General features: G+C 45.6%; 1 protein-coding gene across 2 annotated transcripts in view; it reads left to right on the top strand.

The window, feature by feature from the left end:
* RPIA (ribose 5-phosphate isomerase A) overlaps positions 1–20039 on the top strand; it is a 126354-nt gene that overhangs the window by 14409 nt on the left and 91906 nt on the right. Inside the window, exons 4-9 of one of the 2 annotated variants that reach the window (XM_060027382.1) lie at positions 4414–4473; positions 6667–6731; positions 7968–8036; positions 8703–8844; positions 10352–10451; positions 15510–16448. In XM_060027382.1, the coding sequence (XP_059883365.1) occupies positions 4414–4473; positions 6667–6731; positions 7968–8036; positions 8703–8844; positions 10352–10451; positions 15510–15604 (531 nt within the window). In that variant the 3' untranslated portion in view covers positions 15605–16448. Of the gene's footprint in view, positions 1–4413; positions 4474–6666; positions 6732–7967; positions 8037–8702; positions 8845–10351; positions 10452–15509; positions 16449–20039 lie in introns of those variants that run through there. The other variant, XM_069541265.1, reaches the window with a different exon arrangement.

Raw genomic sequence — 20039 nt, 5'->3', positions numbered from 1 at the left:
CTGACCCTAACTGCTATAGGGTGAAAAGTGTATGTGAAATGTGCTCTCTGATTACAATCTAGATGGGCAAACAGGACATCCTCATGAAAGAGTAACACTGCCAAGTGGTACAGGCAGTCTTAACACTTGAATGTTAAATTACAATGATATACGGGATGTTTCCCTATAGGAATCATGATAGAACAGTTTCCTGACGCCCAGTGTTCATGTAATACGTTTGAATGCAGTTTAGTATTGTTTCTAAAGTAGTACATAAAATTAACAGGAACCGTAGTATATAACAGTTTTATTTGCATGATAGAATATCACACTGAACTTTATGCAGTTCACAGCATTATTCCAACACCATCTGTATTAGATATCTTTGCTGGAACAAATTACCCCCCAAACTTAGCAGTTTAAAACAAACATTTAGTAGCTCCTAGTTTCCAAGGGGCAGGAACCTGGAGTGGTTACCTGGGGGGCTGTGGCCTCGGGGCTCCGGGGAGGTTGCAGTTAAGCTCTTGGCCAGGGCTTCCAGCTCCGTCTTGTGGGTGTTCTGGGCCTTAATTCTTCACAGCCTGTGCGGTAGGGGCCTGTCCCCAGGGCTGTCTCCATGTCTTCAGGACGTGGCAGCTGGTTTCCCCCAGTGTGTGTGATAGAGAGTGAGGGTGAGGGGGAAGGAGGGAGGGAGGGAAGGATCTTGTGGGAGCACGCCCCCCCTTCTCTATAAACTAATCGCAGAAGTGTCTTGCTGTCTCCTCTGCTGTGTGCCACTGGTGACACAGAACAGCCTTGGGACGTTGTGGGCAGGGATTCCCCAAAGGCACGAATACCAAGAGGCGTGGGGGACTTTGGGGGTTCATCTTCCAGACGTTCCAAATGTTTTTATAGGCTTAGGGTCTGGAATTAGTATGGTTCCTCCAATGTTACATTTGGAGAAACCTAGGAACTGAGAAATAATCCAGAAATACCATTTTTATTGTTGTTTTCTCCCTTCATTATATATTTCTCTTTAATAGAGCAAAATCATGTTTTTTTTTCTTTTGAACTTTTTTGAGTCAGTATTTTATTTTAGCTTTTTATTGTGGAAAATCTCAAACTTCAAAAAGGATAAAGAATAATGTAATGAACTTCCACGGACCCATCACCCAGTTTCCACAGTTATCAGTTCATGGCCAATTTTGTTTCATCTGTATCTCATTCTCCTTCACCTTTGTTATTTTGAAACAAATCCCAGGCATGGTATGATTTCATTGTATGTATTTTATTATGTCTCTGAAAAGTAGGGAGACTTTTAAACATCTCAACAATACTAAAAAAAATCAAACGATAACCTTTAATAGGATCAAATAAAAATCCAGGATTCAAATTTCCCCTATTGTCTTATCCTTTTTTACAGTTTGTTTGAATCAGGATACAAATAGGTCCCATATATTGCAAATTCCAGGGTCTTTGTACTTTATTGTTAGAGTCTTAGGATTTTGGATTTGAAGATTGACATTGGTCATTACCCATCTGCATCTTTTTATAGATGAGAAAACTTGCCAGGGGTCATGTGGCTGGTTCATTTAAGATTAGAACCGAGACCTTCGGATCCTACATTTCAGGTGCTTTTGACTTTAAGCAGAAAATATTTTCAAGACGTGGCTTTTGAAAAGAAGTTTTCCATCCTTTAGTTCCTCTGCGTATGGTAAGCAGTGGCATGAACACAGATCCTTATCACTTGAACTTGAGTGGTCAGACTCAAAGGTTCACGGTGCATTTATTCCAGCAACAAATTCTGCTCTGGGCCCTGTGGTGGTGGTAACCCTCCCCTTCAGTCAGCCTGTGTGGAAGGCATGTCCATAGAGTCGGTGGTGCTGACTTTTCCTACAAACATCCTAAATCTTTCCCAGTCTGGTGCTCTCATCTAGCCATTCCGGAGGTCCAGCCTTTACATATTCTTCTGAGTGTATGTATTCTTTTGCTTATTTTTATTCAACAGTGTAGCCTGGAAATCAGTATGTATCTATTTGTAGTGATCTTCCACAGTCTTTTTTCATACTGTTAGATTTTTTTAGAGACGTTTCTAATATTTTGTAGATTTGGCTCTTAGTTTAGGAAATTTAAAAAAGTGTTAGTTCCCCCTTATCCAGGAGGAATATGTTCCAGGACCCCCAGAGGATGCCTGAAACCACAGATAGTACTGAACCCTGTATACACTGTGTTTTTTCCTATACAGCCATACCTATGATAAAGTTTAGTTGATAAATTAGGCACAGTAAGAGATTAACAACAACAAATAATAACATAGGACAATTATAACAATACACCATAATAAAAGTGACATGAATATGGTTTTTCTCTCTCTCAAAATATCCTACTGTACAAATGTAATGCCTTTTCCATCTTAACTGGGCACTTATGCACTGTAGTCTTGTAACTTTTGCAGTTTGAGATGCAACAGCAAAATTAGCACAGCTTTCTTTTTCCTTCTTTAACTTCATGATGGAAAATTCATTCTTACCATAGATCTTAGCAACCTCGGCATGTAACTTTTTTTTCTTAACTTACTAAATTGAGGACTTTCACTTTTTTACTTAAAGGACTTTATGGCTTGTCTTTGGCATATCTGAATTGCCAGCATCACTATTGCGCTTTGGGACCATTACCTTGGAGATATTGCAGGTTTGGTTCCATTCCACCATAATAAAGTGAGTATGATATAAAGCGAGTCACATGAATTTTTTGGTTTCCCAGTGCATATAGAAGTTATGTTTATAGTGCATCGTAGTCTGGTAAATGTGCAATAGTATTACGTCTAAAAAAGCAATGTACATACCTTAATTAAAAAATACTTTATTGCTAGGGACTTCCCTGGTGGTGCAGTGGTTAGGAATCCGCCTGCCAATGCAGGGGACAAAAGTGCGAGCCCTGGTCCGGGAAGATCCCACATGCCGTGGAGCAGCTGGGCCCGTGTGCCACAACTACTGAGCCTGCGTGCCACAACTACTGAAGCCTGCGCGCCTAGAGCCTGTGCTTCGCAACAAGAGAAGCCACCACAATGAGAAGCCCACGCACCACAACGAAGAGTAGCCCCCGTTCTCTGCAACTAGAGAAAGCCCGCGCACAGCAGTGGAGACCCAGTGCAGCTATAAATAAATAAATAAACGAATAAATAAATAGACTTTATTGCTAAAAATGCCAAAAAACAATTACAGTAGTAACATCAAAGATCATTGATCACAGATCACAGTAACAAATATAATAACAATAATGAAAAAGTTGGAAATATTGCGAGAATTACCAAAATGTGACACAGAGACACAAAGTGAGCAAATGCTATTGGAGAAGTTGTACCCCTAGACTCCTTGGAGTCAGGGTTGCCACAGCCTTCAACTTGTAACGAATGCAGTACCTGCAAAGTGCAGTAAACTGAAGCACAATAAAACGAGGTATGCCTGTATTAGGTAAAGTAAGGGTTACTTGATACACAAGCACTGTGGTATTGTGACGGTCAATCTGATGACTGAGATGGCTTTTAAATGACAAATAGGCAGGGTACGCAGGACAAAGGGATGAGGGCTAGCTACTCAAAATGGCGTGCAGTTTAAAAGTTGTGAATTGTTTGTTTCTGGAATGTTCCATTTAATGTTTTCGGATCAAGGTTGCCCCTGGGTAACTGAAACAGTGGAAAGTGAAACCTTGAATGGCCATGGAGGGGGAGGGGGGTGGTGGTGGTGGGGGAGGGGGTGGTGGTGGGGAGGGAACTACTGGTACTGTATTACCAGAGGCTTTGGGAGGCCATGACGCTACCTTTATTTATTTATTTATTTACTTATTTATTTATTTACGGCTGCGTTGGGTCTTCATTGCTGCACACAGGCTTTCTCTCGCGGTGAGCCGGGGCTACTCTTTGTTGCAGTGCGCAGGCTTCTCATTGTGGTGGCTTCTCTTGCTGCGGAGCACGGGCTCTAGGCGCACGGGCTTCAGTAGTTGTGGTGCACGGGCTCAGTAGTTGTGGCTCGTGGGCTCTAGAGCGCAGGCTCAGTAGTTGTGGCGCACTGGCTTAGTTACTCCGTGGCATGTGGGATCTTCCCGGACCAGGGCTCAAACCCTTGTCCCCTGCATTGGCAGGTGGATTCTTAACCACTGTGCTACCAGGGAAGTCCCCCTTGACATTATCTTAAGTAACAGGTCACTGAGGAGGAACTCCCAGCCTAGCACTGGAGCAGTGTTCACTATGTGCTGTCTACCTTCTTCAAGCTTCTGGAATGAATTAACTTTTGCTGTTCATGGGGCTAGATCTCCTACCTCGTGGTGGACCAGGTTGGATTTGAGAGGAAGCCTTGGTGGGACTCAGTGTCTGACACTTAAATCCAAGAGGATTCTGGGGATTATTGCCGTCACTAAGAGTTAATGATTAAGGGTGGTTTTTCCTGTCCTCCACAGGCCCGTCAGCTCATCCTGCAGTATGGCTTAACTCTCAGTGACCTGGACCGACACCCAGAGGTAAGTAGAGAGAGGCTGCTGGGTTTTTTGGTCTCCTTTTTTTTTTTTTTTTTTTTAAATAGCTGTCACTTGTTCATGGGCTCTGGATATCTTGTTGAGTCTAGGAGAAGAGTCAGTTAGTCATACTAGCTTTTCTCCTAGGACTTTGAATATTAATCCTAGCTGAGGTCAGAAGAGAAGAGCTTATGAATTTCTAGGACATTCCCTGTGGTTTAACCGAGAGGGCTCAGGGACCCAGGGCTTCCTGCAGCCCTCACACAGACGTATACGATGTACACGAGCAGGGCGGCCCTCAGAACTAAGTGGAGATAAGAAGCATCATCTGAGGCAGCCATGGGTCTTTGAAAACAGATTAAAGTGAAGTTGTGTGGTAAAGATGATTAAACACACGGACAATCTGGAGGAGACTGAAGAGCGAGCAGCGTGCTCACGGCTGTCGTTTACTGAGCCCTGACTGTGTGCCAGTTACTATGCTAAGTGCCGGGCCTGTATTAAACCACAGTCGTCCCCGGGTATCTGCTGGGGAGCGGCTCCAGGACCCACTGCGAATACCAGAATCTGCAGATGCTCAGGTCCCGTAGTTGGCCCTCTGTATCTGCGGTTCAGCATCTGTGGATTCAACCAACCGTCGGTCACGTACTGTAGTACGTATTTAGTGGAAAAAAATCTGTATAAGTGGACCTGTGTAGTTCCAACCCATGTTGTTCAAGGGTCAGCTGTATTTAAGCTCCAGTAGTCTTGAGGGTGGGTACCATTAGTACCTCATTTTACAGATAGGAGAAAGGCACAGAGAGGGCAAGGCATTTGCCTAAGGCCATGCTGTTTGTAAGTGGCAGAGCCTGAAAGTGAATCCAGGTGCTTCTGGCTCTAGAGGATGCTGCTTAGAAGGGTGTTGTGGGAAGAGGTAAAGTTTGAGCAGAGCTGTGAAGGCTAGGTGGCAAGGGCAGGAGAGAGCATTCCAGAGAGGGGTAGATGGGAACCATGGGAGCGGTTCCAGCCTGGCATGTGTGCAGTGCTGAGACTGGCTGGGGTGTCTAGGACCGAGTGAGTGGAATGGCTTTGTGCACAGCAGGGGGAGGGGGAGAGGGAGAAGGAGAGGAGAGGGCAAGGCTGCATTGGAAGAGTGAGGTGGGATTTCGGCAGCTTGAAAACAGACTTGATGGTGGTCTGCTAATCCACTGTGTCATGGGACATGTGGGCCACAGATGGGTTAGTAAGTACCATGGGAAGGGCTTGTTCAGAGATATCTGTGGGTAAAGCCAGGGCACAGGCTGAATCAGCTGTTCAGCTCTGTGGGGAGAGTGGTTTGGGCTGAAGGTGGGCGTGAAACCCAGACAGAAAAGGTTGCCGCCTTCCAGGCCCCAGAGAGCTGCCATGGTGCAGAGAGGGGAGGAACACTGCAGGCTGTACCTCCATCCTTGTGAAAGGGTGGAAGCGAGGATGCCCCGTTGAAGCTTTGCAGGCCCTGGGCCAAGCAGCTTCTAACTGCAGCTTGAACTGAATCTGCGCCCTGAGGTTTTATACTGCTCTTTTAAAGACCATACTTGAGGCTCCCGCCTTGTCTCTGCAGAGTACCAGGAGTGACAAGAAGTACATCCCTTTCTTGATTTCAAATTTTGAAACATGAATGAACCTATTCCCACTGCTTTTGGGCCTGGCAGTGGAGCTTCCTGTAAAGGGAGTGGGCCAGCCCAGACAGGTGCCGTGGTGGGTCATAGCGGGGGTACCTCAGAAAATTTCCAGTTCTGTATTGCATCAGATGTGTGTCAGCATGCCGGTATTTTTGCCACATTAGTACGGAGACTTCTGAATCAGTGTGTCTCAGCCTTTTTTCCATTAATGCCCACCCCCAATGAAATTTTAATCTCACAGGTATACTGTATACCTCCTTCTGTACTGGAGGTGAAGTTACTCACGTTGAGATTGCGTGCTCTCAATAATTCCAGCTCATCCCCAGAGAAGCCCATCAATGAGTAAAGGGAGTGTAAAGTGGTGGATCAGAGTTGGGCCCAGGTGTGGTTCCCCTGTTTGTTTCCTGGTGACCTTAGTGGAATAGCTTAACCTCTCAGGGCCTCAGTTTCCTGACTGGCTAAATAGGAAGAACTGTGCTGGCTAATAGGGCTGCTGGGACCTGATGAGCTGTGGCATGTTCAAGCTTAGTGCTTTTTATATCTTTCCTTACCCTCAACACAGATTGACCTTGCCATCGATGGTGCTGATGAAGTCGATGCTGATCTCAATCTCATCAAGGGTGGAGGGTGAGTGTTGTGGGGATTTTTCTGCAGGGTATCTGCCGGTTAATCCTTAGCAAAGCAAAGTGGAATACAGAATAAACACATTGCCGCTGTGATGTACATGAGTTTGTCTCTCTGCTTGGATGTGGATAGCATAAGGCTGTAGAACCAGCCTGGCATTTCTGGTTGTTAGTAGCAGTCTGGTGACAGGAACCTGGGCCTCTTCAATGAAATTACTCATCTTAAAGGGTTCTCTTTGCTGCCTTCTCCTGATTCCAACTTTAAAAACTGTACGGGCTAAAGCAAACATATTACCGGGACTAGATTACTAGGTCTGTGGGCTCTGAGCAGTTAGTGATGTATGTATTCATTGATTTGGAAAACATTTATTGGGTGTTTCTTAGGTGTTGATTTTGGGGGGTTAGGAAGTGGTGAGTCGAAGGAGGTGAAGTCCTGGTCTCCTGGTTCGTATAATCAAGCAGGCTGTGGAGTGACACAGAATTTGCTTCACATCTCACTGTGCTCTCTCCACTTTATAACCTGGCTGTCACACTGCAGATACGGCAGGTTGTTCAGAGCTTGTCCTTACTTCTCCAGTTGCGGAACCTCCACCTCATGCCGTGCTCAGGTGGCTTCTCCCCAGGCACAGTGCTTCCTGACAGATGCATCTTAGATGGGATTATGCCCGCTGCCTGACTGGGAACCATTTCTCCCAGACACAGGCTGTGTTTCCATAGTCCATTTACTGGAAACAGCATGTCTTAGCTTGGGCTGCCATAACAAAAACCTTAGACTTAGTGACTTAAATGGAAAAATTTATTTCTCACAGTTCTGGAAGCCCTGGGCTTGCAGATGGCGGCCTTCTCAGTGCAGCCTGCTGTGGCGGAGGGAGGGAGAGTAAGAGAGCTTTCTGGTGTCTTCTTAAAAGGATATCCATCCTATCAGACCAGGGCCACACTTTAATGATCTCATTGAACCATAATTACTTCCTTAGAGACCCCATCTTCCAAGTATAGTCACATTGGGGGTTAGGGCTTGAACAATTGAATTTGGGGGGAGGGGCAGGGAGACACAAGTCAGTCCGTTGCACAGATGGAGTTGGGGTGGTGGTGGTGTTCCTTTAAGAATTAAAAATTAAATTTCTCTTTAAGTGCCAGAATTGCGTGGATTTTGGTTTCCCATATCTGACCTTAGTTTCCGAATTCAGTTTTTGTCTTACTTACCCCTGTGTTCATTTGCTGCTTCTTCCCCATCCCCCAGAGGCTGCCTGACCCAGGAGAAAATTGTGGCTGGCAATGCCAGTCGCTTCATCGTGATTGCCGATTTCAGGTATGATGTTTGGTGTTCTGAACTGTCCGCTGAGGAGGTAGATCGGCCCCCAGGCTTCATATTACAGAGGAGGAAACAGGTGGAGGGAGGGGCTTTTCTGATAGTCTATGGCGAGGGCCGTGTCCTGCAGGATTATGCTCTGCTTTCGTGCTGAAGTTAGGTACTGCTATTTCATGTGTCCACTGGAAGGAGGAGGAAACAGCTCGTCACCCTTGTTAACAGAGCGCGTCCTTATTTATCACGCGTTCGCGCCTAGCAAGGAGCCTCAAGAAGCGGCCCTGCAGCCTCTGGGGTCACACGTGACTTGTGTCGTGGACAGTCTTTGACCAGGCTCTCAGATTCTCCTTCAGGGAGTCTGATAGAAGGCACTCCTGCGAACATTTTAATTAAAAAAAAAAATTACAGCTGTAAATGATGATGTTCTTCACGCCTGTATATGACAAGCCAGTCACATCCAGGTTTTAACATTTTTGTCATATTTACTTATAAAAGCTACTGCTTTTCTTAAACGGTAAAACACAGCCAATGCATTTGAAGCCCCGTGCACTCGACCCTTCTCGCTTCCCTTGTCCTCTTACCTCATTATTACCCCCATGCCTGAATTTGCTGTGTCTGTACCACTGAGCTTATCTACACTTGTTGTACTTTCTGACTCTTTCTTTCCAGAAAAGATTCAAAGAACCTCGGGGATCAGTGGCACAAGGGAATCCCCATCGAGGTCATCCCGATGGCCTATGTCCCAGTGAGCCGAGCTGTGACCCAGAAGTTTGGGGGTGTGATTGAACTTCGAATGGCTGTCAACAAGGCAGTAAGTGGCCAGGGAGGTTTCTGGAAGGCATTCCAGGCTCTCAGGGCTGTGTCCTCCTTCCTGCTTCCATTAGGTCTGTGCCTAGACTGGGCAGGTGGCTTCTGTTTATTTATTTTTAATCAGCCTATTGGTTTACTTTTAGAGCGCTGGGGCTTTATCAGTTTCCACATTCAAACTCATGTAGCTAAGACTATACTTAATGCAATGCATATTCTCTGTACAGATGGGCGTATTTTCTGTCGCTCGGGATCTATGCTCCTTAGGTTATCTGGTCTTCGTACCCGAGGCCTGGATCTCTGACTAACAGCTGCTAAAAATGGGTTTTGGGAGGCCCACCTGGGGCAGAAAGTTATTCAGGTTTCATGGTGTAATTTTATTTTTCCTCCTCTTTTCTCATTCTGTGGTTAAATGAAGTAGAGTTTCTAGGGAGATGTGAATTCCTCCCCAGGAATATACTCCAGAAACTTCGTCCACATGTTTCTCTTCAGCTTCTAAAGTGGGTTGCACAGAACTTTTTTTTTCTTACACTTAAATAAACAAAAAAGCAACAGCAGTACTCCAAAAAATAACTATAGTTGCAGACGGAACTATATATAAAAAGTTTGGAACGTACAGAAGAGAAAGCAAGTTATCTGTAACTCTACCCTGACGAGCTTTTATCGTGACGTGTTTTCTGCCTGGTGTTTTTGTGACTTTTACAACATCATAATCCTAATCATACTGGTTGTACAGAGCTCTGACTCTGGCTCCCTGTGTAGCTGAAAAGCCAAGAGGAGATTGTTCGGTGCTCTCTCATGGCTGGGGTTCCTCCACACTAGAGCCCAGTATCGTGCCTTCGTGGGGTTCTGCACTGGGCTCCCAGCCCTTCTCCAGTTTGCAGAGGAGTCCTCATTTCCTTGCCTTTGACTGTAGTGTTCTGTCAACGTTTATGCTGCTAAACGCTTTCTAGTGCGCAAAGCTGTCGCGGAATTCTGGATTACTCAACTAAAACTACCCCCAGCCTGTTCGACCTCAGGACCCATCTCTGCTCCCTGTCTTTTGGATGGGTCTGCCCCACCTGGGGGAGCCTTGTCTTATGTTGCATTACTGATGGTTCTTCACGTGAAGCTGTGGGAATGCTGAGCCGTGTTGGTAGTCTGTTCTGTTGCTGTAGTTTTTCACTCTAATCATAGCTAAGAATCAGTGAGCCCTCGCTGTGGCTAACGTTACCCATGTGGCTTACCCACAAGCTGCCTGATGAGGTATGTTTCATTATCCCTTTTTTGCCATTGAGGAATCTGAGGCTTTCAGAGGTTAACGGCTCCTGTGAGATCTATCTATGCCTGGATGGCTTCAAGACTCCAGTTCTGACTCCCAAGTTCCTGCCTCCTAGAAAGCACGAGGCAGGGGTACTGGTTGGAGCGGGTTAATTAAGATACTTGTCTTTGGTTATCACCTCCCCTCTCCTGCTCTCCTCTGCCTGCCTGTATGTACATGGCCTCTGTAAGTGTGGGGAATTATCTTCTAGGGTCCTGTGGTGACGGATAATGGGAATTTTATCCTGGACTGGAAGTTTGACCGGGTCCACAAATGGAGTGAAGTGAACACAACTATCAAAATGATCCCAGGTAATGGGAGTGGCGTTCACTGAGCACAGACGCCCATGCCCTTCGTAGCTGTCCCCTGCCTCTGGCCGTGGATGGATGCGGGCTTTGCAAGACTTGGTTGGAAAGAATTTCCTTCATGCTGTGTTTGGAATTCCTAACTTCACGCCTTTGCCTTTTCCTTCCGAGAAGAGTTATTGCCCACCAAGCAGCTTCGTTGGTTGGCATTTCACAACCCATTCAGTTGGGGTAGGCCTGGAGCTGATGGGGTGTCAGATGGGGCCTGCCTTGAAATAAGCCCGCCCTCTCTGCGAAGAGCCTTTCCTTTCAGGAGCTTGACTGCAGCCTCTTTGATTTTGGCATGTTCTCTGGGGGAGAATGACTCAGGTCACCCACACATTAGATTCCTGCCACAGGCAGAGCACTGTGACACGTGTTACAGGGAGTTCTACTGTTAATAGAACATGGGCTCTGCCTCAGGGAGAGTTGATGTGAACCTGGGGAAAGCTGTGTGGGGCTGCCTAGGAGCTGTGCCTACAAATAAGATGGAATGTGGAACACCAGGAGTCTAGAGTTGCTTCTTCTGCGAAGCAGGGGGAGGTTCATGGAGGAGAGGTGACTTTGGACCTCTGCCTTAGTGTAGAGTGATCCAGACACTGTGCTAAGTGTTGAAAAACGTCTCGTTGATCCCCCAATTTAATAAGATAGTTACAGAGGAAGACACGGATCGAGGAAGGGTACATGGTTTGCTCAAGGGCTGCAGCCCCAAGGTGGGAGCCTGGGTTGTCTGCCTCTAGGCCCTGAACTCTAAGTCCTTCCTTCGTCGAGAGCCAGGTCAGGAGGGGGTTGTGTGACACGGACATCTGGAGCAGTGGGGTGTCTCCAGTCCACCTTGTGCCAGGGATCCGGGCCCTGGGTGAAGGCTGGGTAGGCAGTATTGAGGTGAGTTATGAGTCCAGGCCAGAGGTGGTACTGAGGGCTCATACGAGGGGATTAAAAAGAGGAGGCAGATGTGAGAGATATCAGTCTTACGATATCGAGCGACTAAGATTCCAACTGGGAATATTGCATGACACGAAGTATTCTTGGGCCAGAGCAAGCTAATGGGGCAGGTGAAGTCAGTTTAGTAGATTGTAGTGGCTAGGGGTGGATTCTGGAGCAGACATCCTGGGTAAGGATCCAAACCCAGGCTTGCTCTATCAGTATGACCTTTGTGCAGGCAGTTAAATCTCTGCGCCTCAGTTTCTTCCTCTGTAAAAGAGTCTGCTGTTAGTGCCTACCTCATAGGATTGTTGGGAGGAGTAAATGAGTTAAAATGGTGCTCAGCACACGTGGAAATATTTGTTGAACGAGTACATCCATAGGAAGGAAGTATACTGTCTTCATCATCAATTAAGTTGCTAGATTACATTCTGATTTACCCATGCTATTTGGGAATGAAATACATATAAATATATAAAATGAAAAGTATATAGACATGTAATAAAGAGCTAATTCTCCAACCTTACTTTACTCTACTATTTTAGTCTTCTATTGACAATCTTTTTCCAGATTTACTATGTAAAGAAGATGGGTTGAATTAAGCTTATTCCCTTACTTAGTGTTAACTTTTTAGTGGAAGAACTAAAGAGCCTTCTAAGAAGGCAGGAGGAAGAGAAGCCATAGAGGTCGCTGTCAGTAACGTGGGAGGATTAGCCCCGAATGATAATGCAGACAAACCCAGGGACGCACAGGAAACAGCTCACCATTGCCGGTACTCTTCCTCTCTAGGTGGATTTCTTGCAGTGCCCACTAGGTAGCTCTGTTGCACCTGTTCAGACCTTTCTTGGTGTATTGAGACATTGAGATCTCCTTGGTGAGCAGATTTCTCCCACGCTTTGCTCTCCACCTCAGTAAGTAGACGCTACATCCTAGAGAAGTTCAGAGTTTCATGAGGAACTTAAAATGAAGAAAGCGAAAAAGGAGAAGCTAGATGTTAAATTATTTAGTGCAGTGCCACCAGGATCATCAGTGAGGTTTTGTTCTCTTTCTCATTCTCTTTTCTCTTCCTCTTTGGTCTCTTAAGATACTTGCTGCTGGACCATGATCAAGGGAGGAAAAGAGGGCAAGTTTCCCTGTCTATCCTGTCTGTCCTGTCACCCTGCCCTTGTCCCATGTACGTTCATTTATGTGAGGACACTTAAAGGACAGTTAAACCGGTCCATGGCTGGTCACGCCCTTGGATGTTCCATTGTTTGCACGCAGAGCAGAGGTTCTTTCCCCCATGTTCACACTGAGCCATCTCTGCCCTTTCCACTAATTGGGAGGGTGGGGGTAGGAATGGGTTAGTCGCTCCCAGCATCTCAGTAATCTGAAGAGAGTTTGCTCTAAGGTCAGACCTTAGACTGCTGCCATACATCTCTGCGCTTTCTTTGAAGTCTTTTCTGGAGCCAGTATGGCTTTCTCTTGGATCAGGTGGAAGCTGTCACCTTGTATTACAAAATTTTTGCAAAGGATGGGTCTTGAGTGGCCACTTGGCATGTCTTTGGGAGGCCCCAGTTGTGGCGGCCCAGTGTGGTGCTGGAGACCTCTGTGTTTCAGCAGCTCCTTTCTCTACCTGATGGCTTTTTATTGCCGGTAAATGATTTTATTTGTTTATGTATTGGGGGCTGTCTTTGAAAATTTTAATTTTGTTTATCCTTTTTAATATATGTAGTTCAAAATTACAAAAGTAAACAGTGAAAAGTCTCTATCTTCTATCCCTTTGCCCTTCCCCCTGTCTGGAGGCAGCCAGTGCTGCCAAAGTCGTGTGTCCTTCTTGAGTTGATCTTTCATAAACGCAAATCAGCCCCCGCCCCCATCTCCTTTTACATAAGTGACAGCACACTAGACAAGTGGTTTGCTTCCTGCTTTTTCCCATCTTGAAGATTATTATGTAATGGTTCACAGAAGAGCTTCCTCATTTTTTTTTTAAATAATTGCATGGCGTTCCATTTTGTGGCTATCACATAATTTATTTAACTAGGTCCCCACTAGCAGATATTTGTTTCCAGTTTTTTTTGTTTTTGTTTTTTTTCAGAAGGGAATTACCAGATCAGAGAATAAGTGTATCTGATTTTGCTATTGGTGCAGAATTGCCCTACACACTGGGTCCATCAAACTTTTTTTTTTAATTTTAATTTTATTTATTTATTTTTGGTTGCGCTGTGTGGCATGCAGGATCTTAGTTCCCTGACCGGGGATCGAACCTGCGCCCTCAGCAGTGAGAGCTCGGAGTCCTAACCACTGGACCTCAGGGAACTCCCAAACTTTTTTTTTTCGATAGTTGAACAGTATAGTTAAGTCCCCTGCATATGGACGAGTTCTGTTCCAAGAGCACATTTGTAAGTCCAATTTGTTCATAAGTCCAACAAAGTTAGCCTAGGTGCCCAACTAACACAATCGGCTATATAGTACTGCACTGTAATAGGTTTATAATACTTTTCACACAAATAATACATAAAAAGCAAACAAAAAAATCAAGAAAACATCTTACAGTACGGGACCTTGAAAAGTACAGTAGTCCCAGCTACATCACTGCTGCTTTTACCCTTGCTTCCAGACATCCCGGGCTTGAAACAAAGATAGTATACTACTGTACTCTATGCAGTACTCTACAGTAAAGTACACAAAAGCACAACCACTTGTAGAGGATGCACGGATGTAGCAATGTATGCCAGACACGTGAACTAACTTATGTGATCGGACATGCGAACGCACGTTCACCTCTTTGAAAGTTCGCAACTGGAAGGTTCGCATGTAGGGGATTTGCTGTATTATCTCATTGTAGTATGTGTATATATGTAAATATTTTCAGTGAAGGTTGCTTACAGTTGTAGTTAATTCTCGCTACGGAATAGTATACCATCATATTTATGTGTTTGGAAAAAAGTTTGTATATCCATTCTACTCTTATGGGCATTTGGGTGTTTCTAGTTTTTAGCTATTAGTAAAAGTGCTGCTGTGAACGTTCTCATACACGTCTTTTGAGGGCCATATATATACCTAATATATACCTTATATACCAAAGAGTAGAATTGCTGGATCATCAGGTATGAATATGTTCAGCTTTAGAAGATGTACCAGCAGACATTTTCCAACGTAGTTTTGCCAATTTACTCCTACTGTTAGCGTGTGGGAGTGTCTTTGCATTCTAGTCAAATTTCATTATACTCATTCTGGTGAGTGTGTTGTGGTGTCTTGTTTTAATTTGCATTCTCTTTTGACTAGTTTGAGCACCGTTTTCTCTGTTTATTGGCCATTTTGGATAACCTTTTTTGTGAAGTGCCTCTTTAAGTCTTTTTTTTTTAATAAATAAATAAATACATAAATTTTCTATTTATTTTTGGGTCTTCGTTGCTGCACACGGGCTTTCTCTAAGTTGTGGCGAGCGGGGGCTACTCTTCATTGTTGTGCGTGGGCTTCTCTTGTTGCAGAGCATGGGCTCTTAGGTGCTCGGGCTTAGTTTTGCTCCGCGGCATGTGGGATCTTCCCGGACCAGGGCTCGAACCCGTGTCCCCTGCATTGGCAGAAGGATTCTCAACCACTGCGCCACCAGGGGAGTCCCTCTTCCAGTCTTCTGCCCATTTTTCTACTAGGTTGTCTGTCGTCTTATTGATTTGGAGAGTTTATATATTTTGATGTGGTATATGCATTGCACGTATGTTCCAGCCCTTTGTGGGAGAAAGTTCTAAGGCTGATAGTGTGATTGAGGATAACTGGAAGTGGGGGTACTTCGAGTAGTCCTGGGGGGCCTCTCTGAAAAGATGGCCAGTCCAGACTAAGGCAACAGTGTGAGCAAAGGCCCGAAGGCCAGGAGAAGCTTTGCACATCTGAGTATAGAGGGAAAGCCAAGACTGCAGGGGAGGAGGCATTGCAAGAAGAAATAAAAGTAATCAGAATCTCTTTTCATTGTCACGAGGGAGGGAGGGCTTTAGACTTGTCATTTCTTTGTCCAGTGCTGTTCATGGTAGTTGCTCCTACGGACCCTGCCCTGTGATCCTGGTTTTCTTCTTGCCTTGGGAACCTGGAACTTAATGCTCCCTCCCGTCCTTCGTCCTGCAGGCGTGGTGGACACGGGCCTGTTCATCAACATGGCGGAGAGAGTCTACTTTGGGATGCAGGACGGCTCGGTGAACATGAGGGAGAAGCCTTTCTAAACTGGCCCTGCAGGAGCGGAGTGTGTTCCCCTTGTGTCCCCAGCCCGCCGCCGAGGCGGACATGCCTCTCCAGGAGCCTTTGCCTTAATGTATCTGTGCCAGGTGGACACTTGGCAGGGTGGGGGGTTGAGGGTTAAATCTGGTCTTCTGAAGTATTGTTATTAAATGTCTTTTTAAAAAGAGAAATATAAACATATATATTTTTACTATTAAAAATACTTAGTTGTTTTTTTATAAAGTAGAACTTGATTTCATGTTTTATATGAAACATTTACCAAAAAACAGGAGGACTGTCTTTTAAACTTTTACCTTGAGCCTGCTGGTTACGGTGAAGCCTCTGAATATTGGGTTTGCTGAGAAATGTAAATCAAACTTTTCTTTAAACTGGTGAGATGAAGGGCCCAGCCAGCAGCGATTCCCTGATGCCTTACTGGAAACACTGGAGTTTGTTTACTTTTCTACCACACTGTTTTATTTTTCGTTTTTGTTGTGTACAGACGCACAGTGTGTAGTTACGTGTTGTAAGATGTGAATGACAGAAATCCGGTGAGCGTAGGGGTGTGGTGTGTGTGACTCAGAGTGTGTAGACCACCAGGGGGAAAATACGGGGGCTCTTTTGCCGAGAACAGGGGGTTCATTCAGACCCCTCTTGTTGGAAGCCATTGGCTGGAAGTACTTGCCAGTACTGCCAAAGCACTGCTGTGAAACACCTTTAAATGATTGTCTTTTCGTCGTTAATATTTTTTTTCTTTATTGTTATTTGCATGGTTCGGCATCAGAAGTTGTTACCTCTTTATATTGTTTGAAGGTTGAAATAAAACAGTATGGTGCCGTTTTGACTGTTTGTCTTTACTATAGAATTTTTGTCAGTTTTGCAGTAAAATAGGAATCAGTTTTGCTCACCCACTTTACATCGGATCTTTGATAAGGGGTAGAATTCACTCAAGCAATCTTGAGCCAAAGAGTAGACAAATATTACCTTTATTTCTGAGAGAGCTTGATGTCAGTTTTATTCCAGAGACCTCTGTCAAATAAGACATTAGTTTTCTTTATTAATAGAGGATGACACAGCTGAACAAAAGTCACAAATTATCCCCAAGTTTCACACCGGTCAGACTTTCGATCCTGGAAGCTGAAAAGCAGTAAAGTGGGTAACCTGACTTTTCTCTGTGTTCTCCCGGTCTGTAATCTTCGCAGTGTGCCTAACGAGCAGTGAACCGTCCAGAAAGCCTCCGATGGGAACGGAAAGGCTGTGATCAGCTCAGTGATGATTCTAGATGGGACTCGGGAATCCATCCTGTTGCAAAGGTGTTTGTGCGGAGAGCCCTGATCCCCCCCCGCCATGTGCTGACTTCGCACGATCCTTAGACAGTCATTTCACTCGCCTTGACCTCTGTTCTGAAGCTTGGATTATAGCTGCCAAACTTAGTGGCATTGGAATTCCTGCGAAATCAAGTTGCAGGAAAAAAGTCAATCAATCAGGACTGAGCACTGACGAGGCTTTCTTTGCTGAATTCCTTCTCTTCTTTACTCTTAAGGTGCTGATTAAAAATAGTTGCCTCACACATTGTTAGGAGACCTATTGTTAGGAGCGCTTTATTTTTCTCCAAGACTCTTTTGGTCTGGGTGATAGGTAATTTTTGCACAAAATGGGCACTAGGTCTTAGCTGAGAAAACTTTTGATAGAACTGATTTTTGGAATGATCCTTTAAAGCTCTTGGATTAAATTCATAAAGATAAAGGCATAAAGATAAAGGCATAAAGATAAACAAAGTTAAACTGGGCTTCTGAAAAACGCCTGCACGCTCCACAGTACGTGTAAATCCTCAGAGACTTTCATACACCTTCACACCTGTGACCCAACTGCAGTTCCCTTAAGTGTGAATGTGAGGTTTTTCTTCTCGTGAAGAAGAAAAAAACACCTGCTGTGCTTCAGGTACGCATACAGCAGTTTGTTCTAGAGGTCAATTTTGATTAAAGTTTCTTCAATAAAGTTGTTAGTAAATGTGATCTTGTTGGATGGACACAATTTGCAGGCTTGTGATCCGTTGGAGGGGCACAGGGCAAGCTGCAAGTCCGGTGTTTGGGAAAAGTTTATAACCAAGTTAAGCTGCCGCCTTTCTGGGAGACATCAAAGGGGAAAAACAATCACTTGGATTTGAATCAGATCGATTCTACTTTGGTTTCAGCTAGAGCTCATCAAGTTTTGATACTCTTCAATCATCAAGTGTTTTTCAATCAAGTCCCCATCACGTGCCAGTTCTTAGTGGGGAGTAGTTGGGGGCCCGGGCGGGGGAGGGTGGGGACAGAGACGAGACACCTCCTGTGCTCCAGCTGCTTCCAGCCTTTGGGGCGAGACAGATTGACAGAGGAATTGTCAGCACGGTAAGGAGGAGGGGCCACGAGGTAGGAAAAGTTATCAGGTGAGACTGGTGACAGAGCCCTACCTGTCCTCACTGTGTGCAGGTGCTGACCTGGGCCTTTGGCCTGTTGTCTCACAGCAACTTGGTGGTGTCTGTTCTTTTCATTGGCGGAGTGGGAAACGGGCTCAGTTTAAGTAACTTGTTCAGGTCATACACTGGAAAGCAGGCCAGGCTTTTCTGGCTCATAGTTGCAGGTGGTTGTAGGACTCTGAAGGGTTGGTGTTCTTAATTGTTGTATCCATCATTTGTAACTTGAATCACAAGTAATTTGTAATTTGTTAAAGTACTGAAGTTAGTGAATGGTTTATTGTGTATGTCTGTATGTGTATAGACTCATGGGTAATCCTATACTATTAATAAATTTCTGTTCTCTAATGAGCTTTCTTTTAACGGGAGAAAGGAGCAGGACATTGTACAACCTAGGGTCGGCTGTGGGAAGGCCCTTGTAGGAGCTGGTCCTTAATGCCATCACTGATTTTCTCTCCTCCCATGCTTGTTTCCTTTCTCCCCTTTCCAAGATATACGCACAGTGGCAACCATAGGCACTGCTAGCCTGGGGAGGATGTTTATGGCTAAGGGTTGTCAGTTCCCTGTAGCCAAAGACTCTTCAGAACGTGTAGTTGAACAAAATTGGTTTTATTGACCCATTGAGTGAAGGATGTCACATGCCATGGGGAGTCTGTCCAAGGGTGTTAGGACTTAGAGGATTTAGGCTTATGCCTGGGGCTTTGGGGGAGGGCTTTGTACTGGAATGGATGTCATCAAGAAGCAGGAGAGGGCTTCCCTGGTGGCGCAGTGGTTCAGAGTCCGCCTGCCGATGCAGGGGACACAGGTTCGTGCCCCGGTCCGGGAAGATCCCACCTGCCGCGGAGCGGCTGGTCCCGTGAGCCATGGCCGCTGAGCCTGCGCGTCTGGAGCCTGTGCTCCGCAACGGGAGAGGCCACAACAGTGAGAGGCCCGCGTACCGCAAAAAAAAAAAAAAAGGAGAATTCTGTGATCGGGCGTCTTAATTTTTACTGTGAAGGTAAGAAGAACGGAGTGAGGCTAAAGTTGGGATCGGCAGCAGTCACTCAATAGCCAGGGGAGGGGCTGTCTGGTCCTGTTTGTGGTTTGGATGACGTTCCTTCGTTGTCTCTTTTATGGAGACATGAAATGATTACGGAGTCATCTCGTGTTTGTCCTCACAGTCACAGTGGCTTTGTCTGATGGTGTTCTGTGATGTTGTTTATGATGCACAGGAGAACACAGCAGCCTTGCTGTGGGGTGCCAGGCCAGCTCTTAGCGACACCAAGACTGGGCTCTAGAGCCTGGCCAGTTCCCAGCTGTCAGGGGCTGCATTTCTCTTCCCCAGGATCTTCTGACCCCAGGATCTGGAGACCTGAGTGTTCTATGAGCTACTCTTCCCTTCCCTTTGGTTAACAGGTACTGAGTACTTTCAGTGTCCTGGGCACTGGGATGGAAGAGTCAGGCCACAGATACCCTATGATGTGACTCTAGCCTTCAAAGACTTCGTTGGTGCCATGAAGTTTGCTCGCTTCCTGTCCCACCTAGCAGCGGATGCAGCCAGATTTAGGATTGCATCAGCCTTCACTCTCCACTAACCCAGTGATCAGATGATGTTTTTGACACAGGTTCAGTGCCTTTGCTTTTTTAGTAACCAGCTTGTATTGCAGGACAGCAAAACACTCCAATATAGCCTCGCATTCAAATGTGCCCAAGTTGACCTCTGCAAATAAACGTCTTTCATGATGCTTTGAGAGGGATGGAAATGTGATGGTTAATGAGGGCAGTGTGGTAAGGTGGAATCCAGAGGGGAAGGGAAAGGTCTTCCCTGCAAAGGCCCCCCCAGGGTTCTGTGGACAATGCATTATGCAGCCTGATTCAGTGTTGAAACTCCATCACTGAGAACATCTCTGCTCGGCAGCAAGGTGGGAGAGGAAGCAGCTTCTCTGGGAATGGAAGCCCTGGCTGCCTGCATCTCTATCAGCTTCAGCCCATGGGCAATAAGACCC

This window comes from Delphinus delphis, chromosome 12 (assembly GCF_949987515.2).
Source record: "Delphinus delphis chromosome 12, mDelDel1.2, whole genome shotgun sequence".
Taxonomy (NCBI): domain Eukaryota; kingdom Metazoa; phylum Chordata; class Mammalia; order Artiodactyla; family Delphinidae; genus Delphinus; species Delphinus delphis.
The sequence above is the reverse complement of the archived record's forward strand: the minus strand, read 5'-3'. Positions and strand labels throughout refer to the sequence as shown.